This window comes from Xenopus laevis, chromosome 1L (genome assembly GCF_017654675.1).
Source record: "Xenopus laevis strain J_2021 chromosome 1L, Xenopus_laevis_v10.1, whole genome shotgun sequence".
NCBI lineage: Eukaryota > Metazoa > Chordata > Amphibia > Anura > Pipidae > Xenopus > Xenopus laevis.
The window spans coordinates 54,179,825-54,200,085 of NC_054371.1; the positions used below are offsets into that span (position 1 = coordinate 54,179,825).

At 36.9% G+C, this 20,261-nt stretch overlaps 1 protein-coding gene across 1 annotated transcript in view; it reads right to left on the reverse strand.

Annotated features, from left to right (window-relative positions):
- Window positions 1–932: 932 nt before the first annotated feature.
- Window positions 933–20,261, reverse strand: part of cpe.L (carboxypeptidase E L homeolog) — a 38,943-nt gene continuing 19,614 nt past the window's right edge. Inside the window, 8 exon segments of the mRNA NM_001127813.1 lie at window positions 933–3,017; window positions 4,060–4,178; window positions 9,075–9,174; window positions 10,710–10,849; window positions 11,437–11,619; window positions 14,305–14,422; window positions 15,689–15,856; window positions 17,681–17,877. Of these exon segments, the coding sequence (NP_001121285.1) occupies window positions 2,919–3,017; window positions 4,060–4,178; window positions 9,075–9,174; window positions 10,710–10,849; window positions 11,437–11,619; window positions 14,305–14,422; window positions 15,689–15,856; window positions 17,681–17,877 (1,124 nt within the window). The 3' untranslated portion in view covers window positions 933–2,918.

Below are 20,261 nucleotides of genomic sequence, written 5' to 3' on the forward strand. Positions count from 1 at the left end.
AGGTAAGCCCCTTCTTCCCCTTTTCCCTTCCCTCTCTTTTTTTTTCTTTGTTTTTCTTTTCCTCCCCCTTGGACGACTTGTTTATTTTTTCTTGTTCTTTTAAGGTTCTTCTTCTTCTGTGCCTCTACCAGCCATATCTGTCCCCCAGCCCTCCTATATCATCATCATCTTCATTTATTTATATAGCAAAAGCAAGTATATCTCATTCTCGCCATGCTTTCCTTACAAGTTGCTTAGACATTTTTTTGTGGTTCTCCAGATGGAAAGATAAGCCAACAGTGTTGAAAAGAGATCTGAGAATCAATAGTTTAAATAACCTACAGTCTGTTATTTACTTTAGTTCTAAATAAGAACATATTTGATTAACCCAAAGATAGAAACCATGATATTTGCTTTTTATTTTAAGTACATTTGGGCCATTTGAGACAAATCTCCACTGCTAAATGTACTAACCTCTCAGAAGGACTTCCACATACGAATACAAGTGATTTGGGTTTACAGAATTTTACAAACAGGAAGATTTGTGCCTTTACTCGTTTCAAAATGTTAATTTTCTTGGGAGCCTCTTTGATAGATGCAGTAAGTTACCAACTGCATTAAACATGTGTATATACTGCATATATGTAAACATCTTACAATTAATTTTATGTGCCTATGGCTATGAACAAATATATTTTTTATAGCCACAAAGAGAATAGAAAACTATTTTCCTATTAATTTTGGGTATTATAGCACAGGGCACCCTTTCCTTCACAGTATTTTATCATTTTGTATTTTTTAGCAAGAGTTATATTTTGTAGCTGATACTGAATAAAGATATGCAAAAAAATAATAATAGTCAGAACATTATTCTCTCAATATATGTAAAATGCAGCACACATACAAATGGATGTAAAAATCAGTTTTGAAAGAAAGACTCAGAAACATTATCATTCTGTGCTGATGGAATTTTATTGTGCTTTTTACTATGAATTTTAGGGCATTACATATGGCAGGTTTAGCTCTGCACATTCCTCTTTTGTTTGCAAAGAATTTCTACAAAGCTCTTTAATGTGATTGCTTGTTTCCAAGAATATTATCAGGGGAAAAAGGGTAAATATTTTTTTAAAAGAATATTCAACAGAAATGAAGATCAGTGAGCTATTTCTCCAGGATTCAAGCTAAAGGTGGCTATACACAGAGAGATTCGCTCGTTTGACAATGTCACCAAACAAGCGGATTTCTCCCAGATATGCCCACATTGAGGTGGGCGATATCAGGCTGATCCGATCGAATCACATCAGAATGGAGGAGATACGGGCGGTCGAATTGCGGGACAGCATCAACGCACAGATGCGGCCGTGATCCGACGGGATTTTTTACCCTGCCCGATCGTCATCTGGCCGACTTTTGAACAGATATCGATCGGGGGCACCCATCGGATGGCCTCACACACAGACCAATAAGCTGCCGACTCGGTCTGATGGCAGCTTTTATTGGTCTGTGTATGGGGGCCATATTGGATGTAAAGACATTGGTTTGGCCTCCCACGGTCCCTTGCATGAATGCTTATCTTTACTTCAGCATATATTCTTTTTCTTGTAACCTTGGTTAAAATTTTTTGCTATTCTTTCAAAATTGTATTCTATGCTATTAACCAGATGGCAAACTGCTACCAACCAAGATGTGGCTATCAATACTTTCTCTAATTACAAATCCCTGTTTACATTTCAGCATTATTCTCCCTCTTTTGTTTAACACCCACATCTTCATAGATCTCTCCAGTGGGGAGTTTGGGGAAATAATCAGCGAATATTGCTACACTCATTCAGGGGCGTAACTATAGAGGAAGCAGACCCTGCAGCTGCAGGGGGGGCCAGGAGGTATAGGGGCCCCATGAGGCCCAAATTTATATACAGTTTCAATAAATATTGGTAAAACAAGTCAACCTCTAAACATTTTGGGGGCCTGAAAAATAATTTGCTGTGGGGCCAAGTAATATGTAGTTACTCCACTGCACTCATTACATTGTCCATTGAAGATCTATTTACTGGAGGATATCTAGAATCTTGCCTATATTTTACTAGTTCATGTGTATCTAGAACAAAGCTAAACAGATCCTCTTGCTTTTTACTGTGCTTTTCAGTGTCTTTTGAACCCAAGTGTCGTACAAAGTGAGGCACCCCATATTTCCAGTGCGAACAGTTAATTTATAAGGTGAAAGTATGACTTAAATATAAGGTAAACACAGACTCCTAACTAGAATATTCAGATGAATTAGTACTATTCATTAAGGTATGATAGTTTGTCTATGCAGTCAAGAGAATGAGACAGGCACTCTCATTGTATAAACCAGAAATGTAATATTGTCTGGAAATATTTCCTATTTGGAGGCGACGTTGGGATTTAATTTACATTCAGTTACAGATGAAACTAAAAATAAATTTCCATGCCAATATACATTTCCTTACAGCACCCACACTAAATGGAACTGAGATCATTTCTATATATATATATATATATATATATATATATATATATACTGCCAAGTGTTTTTGGCAACAGCTGTGCTATACTGTTGTATAAACTCAAAAAGAACTCTACACACGACTCACAGAATACTGCTTTTCTACAGAACTGCTCCTTTTCTGGCCTCCCATTTCTAGGTATAAAATGCAATATGTATAACAATTTGTTGCTTTTTTTCCAATAACCTCTACATTATTAGTTTAAAGCCTAGCAATTCTAGGGAGTGCAGTTTTCCATCTACTTTTTTTACAGGAAAGGGAAACATATTAAATAATTAAAATTACACATAGTCCAACATTTCTAGGAATGTGTATGTATAACACACTTTGGATATGTGTATTTTAGCACACACATTTCTAGAAATATTTCAAGCCTGCTTTACTATATACTAACTTTGTCATTTTTATTTTTTAAAAATTCAAGGTCTGTGACATCATCTTCCACCATTCCATCATCTCTTCCTTCTCTTCCTCCTTTCTTTCTGTCAAGGACTCAAGGTCAAAGTCAACCTATGCCAAAGAAGACAAATATTGGTGAATTAATGAAGCAAATACTAGAGATGTGTACCATAGAATTATTTGCTTAAATTGCTCTATGGGAGATGGCCTTCCCATCATTTTGCATTATCTGGATAACAGGTTTCTGGATAAGGGATGCAATATCGGTATTAGCAAAAGGCCACAAAGCATGACCTACTTTTGTTGCCTAATCATTCTATTTGAATAACCAGGTTAGTAGACCACTTTTTATCTAATGATACTTTCCTGAAAAGCCTTAACCAATCATATTATTACATGTGTGTAGAGGGAAGATGCTGCCAACCTTTGCATGTTTCTGGGAAGGAGGGTAGAATTTTTGTTTGGCTCCCAGTTTGGGCAGCTTGTATGTCTACTTCTATACTGTATATGATACATCTTTATAAAATACAGGTTTCTGGATAAGGAATCTATCTTAAATTTGGATCTCCATACCTGGTCTACTAGAAAATCATGTAAACTTTAAATAAACCCAATAGAATTGTTATACGTCCAATAAGGATTAATTATATCTTAGATGGGTTCAAGCACAAGGTATTGCTTTATTATTACAGAGAAGAATGTAATCATTTTAAAAAATGTGAATTATTTGATTAAAATGCTGTCTATGGGAAATGGCCTTCCTGTAACTCAGAGCTTTCTGGATAATGGGTTTCCCAATGTCGCACCCCATACCTGTACATAAATAATTCAATGTGGCATCTTTTTTGGTCTGTAAAACCATTGTGTGGGGTTAGTTTTTAGCAATGCGGCAGTTCTGCAGCAACTCATGCTACAAAATAAAATATAATTTGCACAATGGGATTGAATAATATGGGTAAAGAATTAGAAAATTGCATACAAATAACCAGACAACAAAAAGATATATCAGGCCCCCTCAGAAAACCATTAGTATTATAGAAATGCTGATTATTCACATCTGTGTGTTTATGGCACAGTTATGCCCAATAGTTCATGAATATTAATGAAACTTTGAGTATTTAACCTTTCTTCCTTATCGGTGCTTGATACTTACCTTAACAGCTGGGCTATAAGGAACAGCTACTTTCTTCACAACAGCCAGATACCCAGGTGCTGAAACTGTAATTTTATAATTTCCAGGTGTCAGCAGTCTCCAGTAGTCACCGTCCTTTGCTAAGATTTAAAAAAAGGGACAGATACAACAGCAGTTTAATATAAGGCAACAGAAAAGCACGTATTTAGCAAAAATAGCACATGATATTTATGTGCGGAGAGAAACTGCCCTGTTCTGATTTGCCAAGACATTTTTATAATGGTGAAATTTCGGCAAATGTTTTCGAATTCCTAAAACTATAATAATTTTCCATTGCATACAGTTAATATCTTGGGGCTTAATAATTAAAGTTTAGCTTTACTACCAACAGTCATGAAAGTATTAAAACATTGGAATTGCTAGGAGTGCCTAGTTCCATATACAGGTATGGGACGTGTTATCAAGAATGCTCGGGAAAGAGGCTGCTCTGATGTTCTTCTGCTTAGGAAAACAATTAGAACAAATCTTTCCTAAGAACATCAGAGCAGCCTCTTTCTTTCTCCTGACAACTTTCTTGACTACTTGATGGTCAGAATGGTCAGAAACTGACCAGCAGGTGGCGCTGTTGGAACAAAATTCATTCATATTAACAGCACATGTATCCCTTAATATCTTGGAATAAAAAGAAATTAAATAATGAATGTAAATTGCAAAAGTTCTTAGACTAAAATTCTTGTCAATTTTACATTCACTTATTTTAAATGTTTACTTATCCTTTAAGTCTACTAGAAAACCATGTAAACATTAAAGGGGTGGTTCACTTTCAAATTAACATTAGGGGGCCGATTCATCAAGCTCGAGTGAAGGATTCGAAGTAAAAAAAAAAAAAAAGTTTTTTGGGCTACTTCGACCATCGAATGGGCTAGTTCGACCTTCGACTACGACTACGACTTCGAATCGAAGGATTCGAAGTATAAATCGTTCGACTATTTGACCATTCGATAGTCGAAGTACTGTCTCTTTAAAAAAAACTTCGACCCCCTAGTTCGGCAGATAAAAGCTACCGAAGTCAATGTTAGCCTATGGGGAAGGTCCCCATAGGCTTGCCTAAGTTTTTTTGATCGAAGGATATTCCTTCGATCATTGGATTTAAATCCTTCGAATCGTTCGATTCGAAGGATTTTATCGTTCGATCAAAGGAATAATCCTTCGATCGTTCGATCGCAGAATTTGCGCTAAATCCTTCGACTTCGATATTCGAAGTCGAAGGATTTCAATTCCTAGTCGAATATCGAGGGTTAATTAACCCTCGATATTCGACCCTTGATGAATCGGCCCCTTAAAGATCATTTTAAGGTGAACAACCCCTTTAAGGGAGTTATTTACGAAAATCCAAATTTATCTCATAATTAAAATTTAAAAAAACTCAACAAACTCCCATGCCCAATTTTGCCTTATTTATTAATAATATAACTGGAATAAACTGGATTGGGAAAAAAACATGATAAAATTGACCGAAAACCAAAATCGCTTTTTTTTTGCCCCCAAAAAGCCAAACCAGATAAATTTGTGATTTAGGAAATAACCCCCTAAATAAACCTAATAGGCTGGTTCTGCTTCCAATGAGGATTAATTCTATTTTAGTTGGGATCAATTACAAGCTACTGTTACCGGATATATATTAAATCTGCCTCAAAGGTTTTTTATTTGCCGTTTATAAAAGTTTAAAAAGTATGTATATATAGACATAATTTAATATGATCAATTAATTTACATTAAGTAACTCTAAAAACAATTTGAGTTCAGATAACAAGTCAAGGCAAATCTTGAATGTTTTCTAGTTTAATAAGTGCGTGCAAGCATAGCAAATGTAATAGCCTAACCACTGCTATACACATCCTTTATTTAACAAAAAAGTGTTTCTGCAGAGCCTAACAGTTGGGAACAAATATTTATATAAAGTCTGAATAGCTTAGGTTCTCAACAGATGCTTTAATCTACTCTTTTTTTTTTTTACTTGAAAAAAACTTAATAGAAAAGTCAGACACCCATTTGTTTAAACCTTGTGCATTTAAGGACTGCCTTAACATTTAATAAAGCTTTTCCCAAAACTATACAGCATGTAACCACAGCACAATACATGTGCAAAGATTTTGGACAGAAGATTAATTATTTATTGCCTTTATAAAAAAAAGACACATTTGCCAAGGGTGACCAAATTTCTTTATTAATTGATTTAGTTTTTCAACAAATCGCAATACAAGTATGGGATTTGTTATCTGGAAACCCATTATCCAGAAAGCTCTGAATTACGGAAAGGCCGTCTGCTATAGACTCCATTTTATCCAAATAATCTAAATTTTTAAAAATCATTTCCTTTTTCTCTTTAATAATAAAACAGTAGCTTGTACTTGATCCAAACTAAGATACTGTATAATTAATCCTTATTGGAAGCAGAAACAGCCTATTGGGTTTATTTAATGTTTCTAGTAGACTTAAGGTATGAAGCTCCAAATTATGGAAAGATCCATTATCTGGAAAGCCCCCAGGCATTCCTGGATAACAGGTCCCATACTGTACTGAAGTTGCAAGTAAATGACTGTCTATAGAGACATATAGAGAGATTTCTCTTGTTTTTTCAATCCTCTTTTGTTTCAGGGCATATAATAAAGATCATTTATTCAAAGGGAAAAAAGAACCTAAACTTTTAAATGATGAGAAGGGAGTCATCTGGTAATTCAATTCATGGTGACTAAAGAATAGTTTTTGAATCCCTGAAAGCTTTTGTTTCAGTGCAATAAATATATAATTCCATTGCCTGTGTAACCTGGCCACTATTTGCTCATTATAGTTCATTTTTGTTTCCAATTCCAAGTTTATATAGATCTCTCCATCATATATCCATTTTATTAAATATCTAGAAATAGCCACCAGATTAAAGACCCTAAAATCAGATACATTTTTTCCAGCTTTGGTATCTCAATTTATATCAAGCTGTCTCTTACTTTTCTATAAGCAAATTAATAAAGCAGAGTCCTATTTTTTTCCTGTTTCTGCCTTCGAAGTATTATAATGCGAAGAAGCAAATGTGTTAAAGTGTATATTAGTTCTGAAAAAGTTTTAAAGAAACTCTTTTAACATTAAACAGAGAATGTATACCTTTTGTTAAAATGAGAACGACCAGGGATAAATCCCTAGATACTTTTTACTGACTTTTTACACTCAATTTGTACAAAAGATTTTTCAAGAGATCACAGATTTTGGTGATGGAACAATTAGCAAATCATCAGCAAAAGTGTTTATTATTTATTCTAATCCCATGATATTTTATAAGCATTTCATGCTGGAGTGAGAGCGTCCATGTAAATAGGGCCAGTAATACTAAGAGCCTCTAAGCATTCAAACAAGTGTTCCCAGGATATTATATCAAATGCTTTTTCTGCATCTATATGTTTCCTTTTATTTCTTTGGCTAAAAAAGTTACACTTAAAAGAGCCCATATATTCTTTCCTGAACGATGCTTAATAAGACCATGGGGGGGGGGGGAATGTAATAAAGGTCGCAAAGAGCACAACAATTTGCACCAATAAGAATACAAATCCACATCTCTCAATGTAATATTGTTCCTTAAACTGTTATTACATTGCGAATTTTAATTGCGCATTGTGAATTTTAATTGCACACTCTTAAAGGAGAAGTCACCCCTTGGTTTATGAGTCAGATGAGTCAATGGGGTATATTCACTAATGGGCGAATTCTCGCCACAGTCAAGTTAGCACACCTCGCACTACTTCGCCAGGCGCAAATACAATACGTCTACGCCAATTTACTAATATGTGAAGTTTCATCCTGGGCGCCGAACGCTGGTGACTTTTCGCTAGCGTTATTTGGCAGTGCGAGCATTTTATAGCAAAGATGCGCTAGTGTGCCTAGTGAAAATTTGCTAGTGATCTTGCGCTTAGGTCAATTTGCATTGGGGCGAGTCATTTAAAGTTGTATGGAGGTCTTTATTAAAAATGTTGGTACAAATGCTTGAAGTTACCACTTTTTATTAAAAATGTCCAGGGAACCTTAATAAAACAAGAGAATTAATATAATGCCCTACACATGAGCCCACTGTAAAATTAATGTTCCATTTGTTATGAAATGTCTGGAGAAAACCGGTTACCCCAAAAAAGTTTAAGTTAGTACTTTTGCAGCCAATCCTGCTTAAAAAAAGGAATTGTCACCAGCGTTTTTTGAACTTTAATGCATTTTCGGCACACGGGATATGATGTAAGTGACAGAAGATTGAGGAAGATCTAGTTTCTTTTAACACTTCACTTGGACTGAGGTGGCAAAGTCAAATCTGGCGAAAGAGGTAACGTTCAGTAAAATCCGCACTTTAGTGAATTTGCAGAGTAACAACCTTTCGCCAGAGCAAAATGTCACCTGGCGATAGAGTGCGAACGAACGCTAGTGACGATCTCTTTAGCCAGCAAATTGACACCTGCGTCTGTTAGTGAATAGGCAATGTCCCTGCGGATGGCAACGCTGGCGAATTTCTGATAGCGTTAGCCACTTTGTCCTTTAGTGAATCTGCCCCAATGAGAGGAAAGAAATTAAAGTTCTGTGTCTTCCTTTGAATCCTAAAATCAGACACTGCTGTAGAAGCAATGTTACCATATAATAAAATGTTGTATACAGATGTATTCAATGTCAGATAAAATGTCAGATTTTTATTCCAGTACAAGGTGAAACTTGCCTCTGGTTCAGTAGAGTACCCCACAGAGGAATAATGTTTATGTTATGGTAAAATACAACTAAAATGGATTCTGCATCTCTTTGGAAAAAAAAATATTTGGATAGAAAGGAGCATATACAGTATTCACAAGCCCAGAATTGTCTACAATCAAGGCCCCATTTCCCATGCAATTCAGGAATTCTTTCTAGACTGAATGCACTGCCTTGTGAAATACTAACATAATTACTTGGCATGATTGTAACAAGGGCTTGATAATCAATACAAATGTACATGTGAGTGTTATAACCGATACCTGAAGTCACATCATGGTCAATTCCATCAACAGATATAGTAGCATTGGCAATTGGAAAACCATGGTGATCTTTGACAAATCCTGTTATACCACGGTGCACCTGAAAAGAAAGTTGCAACTGAAATGTCTAATAAGAGCAGACGAGGAATACAAACTGAATAGAAGAAGCAAGTTTTTCTTTTCTTTTTTTCATTAGGTAAATACAAAGAAAAATGAAAGTATCATGGTCAGTCAGACAACAATATGAAAAAAGTGACAACTTTATCATTCCTTCTTATAAGACTTTAATATAAACATTTTTATAGTGCAAGGAAACACGCGGTTCCCTGTTTATATATAGGCACCTATGACAGCAGCTTTAAGGGGGTGGCCCTTCGGGTACCTATATCATAGATATAATTCTTGCAAGGAAAAAATTCCCCAGCCCTCGAGACTTGTTGTCAAAAATCAGTGGTGGAGCTGTAGAGTGAGGGGTACCAGGTGCACTGTAGCACTCTGTGGCCAAAAGTGACTTCTCTTGAAGCTGGAAGAGACGTCACTCACCCTCTTTTCACACGTGTTGTTCGAGCCATGCCCCCTGCTTGTGTGTCAAATTGGCATATAGTACAGTGCTCTCTTGCACCCTGACCTATGTGAACTGTCACTTTTTCTGGTTGCACTTTCAATGGGTGCAGCCACTGGGTGCAATCTCTATGTATATTGCAATTTTGTCAAAGGAGAAAAACGGCAGGCACTCACAGATCCCACAAACAGGCTTGTAAAAGAACTTTATTTAGGCCATCAAAATAGATAATTAAATAGCCTTACGCGTTTCTTGCCAATGGTCACTTAATCATAGGCTGTGATACAGCCTATGATTAAGTGCCCATTGGCACAAAATGCATTAAGCTATGTAATTATCTATTTTTGTGGCCTAAAAAAAGTTCTTAGTTCTAAAACAAGCCTGTTTGTGGGATCTGTGAGTGCCTGCCGTTTCTCTAATTTGGTTGGATACCTCCACCTCAAGCTGTAGGTCTGGCGCATGAGCACCCAGACCCCACGTATTACTGGTGAGATAATAAAAAAAAAACTTCTTTGGCTTTACATTGGGACTCTCTTTCCAAGTTAATGCAATTTTGTGCCCATTAGCAGGATAACCCTTGCACCTTGTGTTCATAAATAAAAACTAAAACAGTGAAAAATATTTGATATCTTATGTAACCTCAGAAGACTGGAAGGTTGAAATAATATCCCAATCTAAAATGAATCATAATGAAATTGCATATCTTCTACAAAATTGGAATCAGAACAATTACGTTAAATTGTGCATTGTTGCATTCAATTCTAAAATCCGAATGTTTAAAAAACACTCAAAACATAAACTAACTTCATTGTTTAAAAAAATATACCTCCCTTCTGATGTATACAGAAGCTCTCAGGGGTTTAGCTGCTGAACTGTTTCACTTGAATTTTATTGATTGTTAAATCTTAGAAACTTCAAATTAAGATTTTCCCAAAATGGAAAAGAACATGACCTTGAATTTCAATAATTAGGCCACATAGCATATGACCAACAAAATCATATGTATATCTCTGAACGAACTTCTACTTTTTATCCGATATAGATATACAGTATATATAGATTTTTTTTTTTACCTGCGTCAAATAGTTCACTAGAGAGTCTTTATTTTCCTCCCAGTAGGACTTCAGGTTTTCTTCTCGAGGAAACTTGTCACAACCAAGCTCAACGGTTATCTCAAAACAATTGCTGCTTAAGTAATTAAAATCTTGCATACCTGCAAATAATTAGAGACACAAAGATCAGAGTCACAAGGTGATTGGTGGAAGCAGGAATAGATGTTGCTGGGGGCCAAGAGTGCATACATTAATACAGTATGTACCACTCAAATAACTGAAGAACAGGAAGGAAGATTTGCACTTTCTGGTGAAAAAAGTTTCTGCCTAAAGACCAGTGTAATAATAGGTGCATAGTTTGCCCTTGGTCTAATAAAGTCATAGCAATAAGAAATTTACTTTAACTGTAGTCCAGTGCTTGATAGTTGGGGGTCACTGACCTAGGGTTGCCAGGGGGCTGGCTGGTGACGTAGGGGGCGGGCTGGTGATGTCAGGGGTGGGGCAGGTGACGCGGTGAGGCAAGCAGGTGACAGGGGCAGGACTGATGACATGGCGATCAGCCATTGGCTGATTGCCATGTCATTCGCTTCAATGTCCTGTCCGGACAGGGACTTTTCACCTGGGCAGCCCTTCCAAAAACTTAGCTGTCCAGGTGAAATCCAGAGAGATGGTAACCCTACACTGACCTGAGCAGCCTAAAAACTACTGTGAGTATACAATTTTATTGTCTTTTTTGCTTTTTATTTACCTCCAGGCACACTATACCAAGCTGCACCATTTGTTGTCCCGTCAATGAAACTGGTGTCATCGTCAGATTTGCGGCAAGGCTTCCTATCTGGGTCTGACATGGTAGGGTTAAGGGATGAGTAGGCACGAGCTAAGCTTTTGAAAATACTGTCATCTGGGCATGCACTGTATTCATGTGCACTTCCTATAGTTGAAGGAATAAGAATAAACAATGTAAAAAAAGCAAGTTGACAAAATATTCAGTTATCAGTGGCATATCATAGCTATCATACAACTGACCCCTGGGGGGGTTACGGGATCTATAAAATAAATAAAAAATACAGTCAGTTGTTATGCGTATTTAATATATCCATTTTCCACTAAACATATAACAGAAAAATATCACACATTTGCTAAGCACACAATTAATTTTGCAGCTGCTAAGACATATGTGTACATTTATCTAAGGTCAAACAGGGGATTTCTGGCATTTTCGCAGCAGCTCAAATTTTATCGACTGTCAGGAAACGTTTCCTGACAGTCAGCACAGTTTGCTAACAAATTGGCTCATTTATGAAAGCATTTCCCACTTTCCCAATGTAGCTTTATAGCAGAAAGTGTTTGATGGACAAAAGCAGTTGAATTCCATTATTTCCTTATGGTCAGAACTCTTGCAAAGCAGCTCTGAAATCCTTAACCAGTTCATAAAGTCAGCAAAAAATCATTGCATTAATGTTAGTTCATATGCACTGTTCTTTTCTGTAAGATTTTGAAAAACAATGCTTAATCCAGACAGATCAACTCTTTTTTCACTACTATTTGTAACAAAGCAAATGAGCATAAATCTGCTTCATAGCTGGTTACCACAAAATGTAGTCTCAGACAGTCCCCACCTCAAGATAATAAACAAATCAAAAGCAAAGGGCCAAGGACACAGCCCTGTAGTAATCCACTAATAACACTGATCCAATTAGAAAATGTTCCTTTATTACTCTATTCAAGTGCAAATATTATGTTCCAGGCCAATATTTCTTAATTTCCGTGATACTGTTATCCATTGCTTTAGCAAAGTCTAAGTAGACCACCACATCCACTTCCACCCTAATGTCTAGGTTTCTGCACACCTCCAGTGAGGCTTTTATATTTCTGGCAATCTAGACTTTTTTTAGATAACAAGCCAATTGAAATTAAAGAAGGGAGTTCCATAAACTCAGCCAATTCTTCCGCTAGCCTGTGGTCAGATAATATAAGGTTATTCTTATTATGTATCAAAAAAAGGTTGCATTGACAAGCTAGGTAATAGTATCTATCCGACTCATGAAGCTTATACTTTTCTTTGAGTCCTGACCAAGATATTAAGGTACCATTGAGTGGATTAAATACGTCTTTTACTAAGACTAATATTTTTTGCTTTATGGAAAATGAAAAGGAATCAGGTTTTAGAAAGTCTGAAGGTTTAAGTAAGAGCTTTGCTCCTTACTTTGAGGTCTGAGATTCCAGTACCAAAGGTAAAATTTCTTGGTTCCTTCGAATGTAAAACGAATGACTACTGGGTAATCAGATTTCCCGAAAACAATGGGCTTTTTCTTTCTTTTCTTTTTGATTGTCTTTAAATCTTTGTAACCAATAAATGTTTCAGCTTTACCGGTTCACCATAAAGGTTTGACTTTGTAATACCTTTCCTTACAAGAGGAATCTGAATACATGAATATTTCATTCCATTTTCCTTCTGTATTTAATCCTTTGAAAAGAATTTCCCAGTAATACAGTATATTTCAGTGATGCCCTTATACTGCCAAAGTATTGAAATAGTAAACTTTACTATTTTAATGCTCTATATTTAACTGTTGTTTTGGTAGATTTACTGTTATTTTGATAATGACCAGCAGAGGGCTTCTTGTACATGCATATCATATTGCTTTTCCTTTGTTCGTACAAAGCGTTTACTGGTTTTGCCATTTTATTTTAAAGGTACTGGAAAAGTACAAATGAAGAAACCTTGTGCCAAATTGTGGACATCTGAAATTCAATTTTTTTCCACGATATTGTGCAATTTATTTAAAAGACCAGTAAAAATAAAAAATGTAAACTACGCAACTTATCCTAATTTTTACCAACATTTTTAAGGCTTAACTTTACACATGCGTGATCTAACTATTCATGATTCCTCCTAAATATGACCACAAATCCAGGAATAATTAAGGGAAGTTAGCAATTTATTTTCCACAACTTTTTCTCCATAAAATGTCACAAGGAAGCCATTGCTTAAAGTCACCAAATAGTCCATTAAAGCTCTACATGCCTAGATTTGGATGATCACCTGGGCATGTATGGCATGTACAATACATAGGTGACCATATATTCGTATGGCCCCACAAGACAATAGTTTGATCCAGTGCCTCACTAGCCCATGTACAGTCATCTTTAGGAGCAAAGGAAAAATAGTTTCAGTCATGATGTTCATTTATAAAAAGAACTGGCGCAGCAAAACTATCCTGATAATTAAGTGATCCAAATTGATTGGTCTGGCTTGAGGTTTACAGGGCAATTATTATAACATCGAGATTTTATTACTCCTGATTTATATACGAGCAACCAATAACAACTCACCTTTTCCTTGAAAACATTATGTTCTCTTTCCCCTTACCTGATTGTGCAAGTGGCATGGGGCAAATTAAGTTCCAACCCCACACAAAAGCAAGAATTTATAATAGGCTATAATTTATACATCGCTATTCTTTTTTGATAAAATAATATTTTTTTTGATAATATAATAATTTTTTTGATAGAATAATATTTTTTTGATAGAATAATATTTTTTTTTGATATTTAAAATACATTTTTAATTCACTAGGATTGCATTCATTGCCAAAGGGTGAGAGTCACTTACCGCTGCGTGTCTTGTCATATGGATAGTTTGCAACTATATCTCCTCCATGAAGGTTTGCAGAGAGGACAAAGGGGATATCCATAATCCAGTGAATTACAGCTACTGTTTCTGGAGCAAGCTGCAATGATTATGTCTCTTAGTTACAATAAACACAAAACACTTTACTTCCACCCGATACAAGACACACAATTAGTACATAATTTAACAGCTTGACCCCTGTACTATGTTTAAGTCTTAATTCGTCATCTTTAAAATAAATATAGTACAGACACCAAGCCTAGGCAGAGTAAGGAGGCCCTCATTGACATTAGTAGCATTGTAAAGTACAGCTAAATGCCTTAACTCCCGCTCTTGCTATTTTAGCACAATAGTTTATAGATAGATGTTTCTTTTTGTATGGACACATACAGTTCTACAGTATTGATTTACCATACCTGTAAATTTTAGGATTCTGCGGAATCCCGAATCCTTTGTGAAAGATTCAACCAAATAATGAACAGAATCCAATTCCTAATTTGCATGTGCAAATTAGGGAAATGAGGGGGGAAGAGTAAAACGTTTTGACTTCCTTGTTTGTGTGATGAAAAGTCGCATGACCTTTTTGGATTTGGATTGGTTTGACCAGGAACTTATGCTGAATCTTGGCCGAATCCTGAACCAAATCCTGGATTCGGTGCATCCCTTATATATATATATATATATCTATATATCTATATTTATTTATACTGTATAGTAACATAGTACCACAATCAACGGAAATACTCAAGATTTATTGAAGAAATCCGACGTTTCGACACCAACTGTGCTCTTTCTCAAGGATAACAGATCCTTACCTTGAGAAAGAGCACAGTTGGTGTTCAAAACATCAGAATTTTTAAATAAATTGCTATATAAGTTAAGGGTGTGCTCCTCCGTGTGTGTGTGTGTGTGTGTGTGTGTGTGTGTGTGTGTATATATATATATATATATATATATATATATATATATATATATATATATATATATATATATAGGTAAGTAGATGCCGGTGCACACAGGGAATTTTTCCAATCAATAATCCTTTATTATATCGACGTTTCGGTCCTCTATCGGGACCTTTCTCAATCTTGATTATTGATTTGAAAAAATTCCCTGTGTGCACCGGCATCTACTTACCTATATATTTGAAATTCTGGGAGCACCAGGGTATATAACTTGTTGGCAAGCGTGTGCAGTGGCCTTGGAATGTGTATATATATATATATATATATATATATATATATATATATATATATATATACACAGTATATACTTATTTACATATTATATACACCTGTGCCCAAACTGCAGCCCTCTACCTCTTCTGCTACAGTGACAACTGTGTTGAATTACTTTTTGAACTAACCTTTGTGTTTTCATCAACAGACTTCTTCAGGTTTTGCATCAGATGATTGTTTGTGCCTCCTTCTCGCTCATTTAAGTACACAATGCGATCAAGATCAGGGAAGTTTCTGTTCAGGTCTATGCTCTGAGCGTTACTACGTCCTACAAACCAGTCTTTTATCTCTCCAGGCTTGTAACCAAATATAAAATGAAACAAAAGAATTTTAAATGTTAATTTATTGGTATGCATAATATATTGGTATGATCTTAATCCTGCTACAGTTTATTGCATCACTAACTTGTCTCAACATAATATATACCCTATGTACTCTGATTTTTTTTTGCCCGGACTCTGTGCCTTATTCTTTCTGCTCCTTCTCCAATATCCATGTCTATATCCTGCTGCAACGACAATCTCCAAGCACTTTCCACTTCTGCCCAACTCCTTCAAAGGGATTTCTCGCTTTTAAATTAACTTTTAGTATGGTATAGAAAGTGATTTCTGAGAAAAATGAGAATTGATTTTCATTTTATACCATTTGTGGTTTTTGAGTTATTTAGCTTTTTATTCAGCAGCTTTCCAGTTTGCAATTTCAGCCGTCTGGTTGCTAAGGTCCAAATTACCATATATTGATTAGAATAAGAGACTGGAGAGGGCCAGGATAGAAAGATGAATAATAAAAAGTAGCAAAATGTAATACACATGTAGCCTTACAGAGCATTTGTTTTTAGATGGGGTCACTGACCCTCATTTGAAAGCAGGAATGAGTCGTCAGAAGAAGAAGGCAAATAATTCAAAAACTGTAAAAAATTTAAAATTAAGGCGTATTGTTAACTTAAAGACTGGCCAACCCTTTAACAACCTCCACAGGCTCCCTCATCCTCTCCAATCTTTCCCCACCTCTTCTATATTCTCTTCTCTCTTTCTGCAATGTATATGTGCTACCGTTATGTACTAGTTATAGAGAGTACATACAATTGCAATCCAGAAAGGACTACTCAACATAATCACTTTAAAATAGTGGTGTGCAATTAGAGTCTATATAAAGAGACAGCTATTGTCTGTGGCCATTCTGTTTTAGGTTCCAGTTTCTTATTCAGACTACCTTAAGAGTATGTGTCCTTAATTATAGACTGTTTGTTTTTTTCCCAAAATGCAACTCTTGCAACTCTTCACATGGAAAATAAATTGCAAATTACTTAACTGCAAATATTACTAAGCACTGTTGACAAATAAGGAATGCTCTTCAAGCTAAGGGCAGAGATAGATGAGAAGATTAGGGGAGATTTAGTTACCCGGGGACAAATCAACTATTCCTCAGGCAACTAATCTACCCGAACTGCCTCCCCGCCGGCTAGAATTAAAATCGCAGGCAGGATGGCACTCGGAGCGTTTCGTTTTCCTAAGTCGTCTGAAGTTACATCGCGAGGAAGCTTCGGGCGACTTCGGAAAACGAAGTGCTCCGAGTGTCATCCCGCCAGCGATTTATATTGTAGCCGGTGGGGAGGAAGTTCGGAGAGATAAGTCACCCCGAAGAAGAGGAGATTTGTAGCCATTAGGCTACGGGCACACAGGCTGTCAGCAGCTGTTGTCAGCCTGAGTAATTCTGCAGGCTGACAGAAGCAGATCTGCCTGGTGCCCCTGCTCAATTGATTTCAATCTCATCAGTCTGAAAACAGCCGCTGACAACAGCCTGTGTGTCCATAGCCGTAGACTAACTTGTCCTTGTTTCACCACTGGCGCAATGCTGAACTACACAAACAGTTTGGCTGGATGTCCTTGCATCTACCTGATGAAGTTGCGTGTCTAAAAGTAATATAACAGGTCAAAAAACACCCAAATTAATCAGATCACATTCTACATTAGATACACAATCGTGTTGAGATTTGGTGCCCCGGTTTAATTGGATAGACATTTAAATTAGAAGCATTGGTTACACAATGTAATCTTTGATCCCAGACAAAGAGAAATGTGCTTTGTACCTACATCATAGAATATTCTGTCTGTACCCACCTGCTGGGCGGCTTTCTCAAAGCCATCGGGATTCAGAGAAGGCATAATGTGGATACGAGTGTTATGGATCAGATTGACAATGGTTTCATTTTCCCTCTGGTACTCATTGCACAAATACTGGGCTAAATATATAAGCAGCTCTCTTCCAACAGCTTCGTTTCCATGCATATTGCCAACATATTTAAATTCTGGTTCACCTGCAATACAAGCGGAAAAACCAGTGAATAAACATATAGTGCCTTCAAAAGTATTTAGACCATTGAACGATTCCAAAATGATACACTAAGGGGGTTATTTATCAAAGGTTGAGTGTTCGAGTTTTTTTATTTACCTCGAATGAACTCTAATGCACTTGAAACTCCAATGGTATCTTATTTAAAGCGATACCGACACGTTCCTATAAAAATCATAGGAACGTGTCAATATCAAGTATGTGCTGCAACCGGAATAGTTCCTCTCAAAGCCTCCCTCAAAGCCGCCCCCAGCCCCGCAAACCTGAGTTGACCTGACCCTCTGACACTACTAAAGATCTTCTGTGCTGTTTCAGTGCTTCCATAGTCTGATTATGAATGAAAAAAGGACTTTAGCCAATGGAAGGATAGCTCCGCCCCCAGCCCAGCATCACTGAAGCAACACGGAAGATCTGTTAGTGGTGTCAGCAGGGTTGGGGGCAGCTTTGGGGGGGGGGCTTTGAGGCAGAGCTGGGATAGGCCGGTCCCGTCGCCGGCTGGTTGCGCGCATGCGCTAAATGACACAAATACATGGGCATATAGAACAGACCGTCGGAGAGAGGGGACCAGACATGGAGTAGGCGACAGAGGAGGCACGTGCTACTCTACCTACCCCTTGTTCCAGCCCTGCTTTGAGGGGAACTACTCCTGGTGCAGCACATACTTGATACTGACACGTTCCTATGATTTTTATAGGAACGTGTCGGTATCACTTTAAGAAAAAACTCGAATGGCAAAAACCCCAATATGCAAGTTCGAGTCCTGCAACCCAAAAACACAAATGGATCGAGTTATTGGTGAAAAAAAACTCAAATCAATCAAGTCATTCAAGTTTCCCGGCAAAAGCCTCTGAAACAAACTCGAACAACAAGCAGGCTTTTAACCACATCAAATGGTTCCTCTGCCATTGACTTCTACATGACCTCAACAGCATTTAGGTGGTGTATTTTCGGATTCAAGCTATATCCAGGGTCAGGGTATAATAAATCTCGAATACCCAAATTTTTGTGGAAAAAAAAACCTCAAACCTTAATAAATCTGCCCCTATGTATTGTCCTCTATGACTGCTTCATTTTAAAGCACTACTGCTTACATTTTCTATATATCAACGGAAGTTCATTTGGATATCCGCTCAGTGCCAGAGCCTTGTCCCACAAAACAAAGTATGACCAATTGCACTTTACCTGAATGGTTCACTTACTGTGGCTGATATAACAATAAGCAAAAATAAGATAAGGAGGCTTTAATGAGAAAGATGCATTGAACATATAAACATATTCAATCTGAAACTCAAATATGACCTAAAATAACAGACCACTTTTAAAAATGTGAAAAAATTCAAATATATTATTATTATTATTGATTAGGGATGCACCGAATCCAGGATTCGGTTGGGGATTCGGCCAGGATTCGGCCGTTTTCAGCGGGATTCAACCGAATCTTTCTGCCTGGCCAGACTGAATTCGAACCCTAATCTGCATATGCAAATTAGGGACCGGGAGAGACATCATGTGACTTTTTGTCACAAAACAAGGAAGTAAATACATTTTTCCCCTTCCCACCCCTAATTTGCACATGCAAATTAGGGTTCGGATTCGGTTTGGTATTCGGCCGAATCTTTCGCGAAGGATTCGGGGGTTCAGCTGAATCCAAAATAGTGGATTCGGTGCATCCCTATTATTGATTGCCTTGTTATTCAGTGCACAGTCCTGTCAGAATTTCCTAATCGGGGAATTAGAACAATCAGTTTTGGCCCAGACAGCCCTTATGAAAACCTTCTGTCGGGGTCAAAACCAGACAAGTGGCAACCTTGTCTAGACTTTGCATGAGAGTGATCCAGTGCAATATGGGAGATGAATAGAGATGGGTACTTGTTGAGACGCCAACCAAAATGGAAGGCAGAACTACACTCCACTTCAAATGGATACTATTCTCTTGCTCCCTATGTGATGCAATTCTTGGCATGGGGATAGTGGTTATGTAGTACCTGTACTGTATATTGGCAAAAAGAAGATTTTTCTATACATTTTGGAACACTCCCAATAAATCTAATTATTTGACCGCAAGCTTTTTAGGACTAACCCCAGGATATTCCACTGGGCTGATCAAATGATGGGAATGAGAATGAGGGTTTGTAGGAACAGTCAGCAAACCAACATGTACATTGTAAGATGAGTTTTTATATATATAATACTTTGATTTAACTCCAGCAAGTTTCCTTTAAGCCAGGCTTTTTATTACACACAGCCCACATAAGAACTCCATATATTTCTTTGTATGTCATCACAATTTTAATGGAATTTGGCCTGTGTAAGTAGAGTTTATGGTACAACTGTTCCGCTACACTAGAA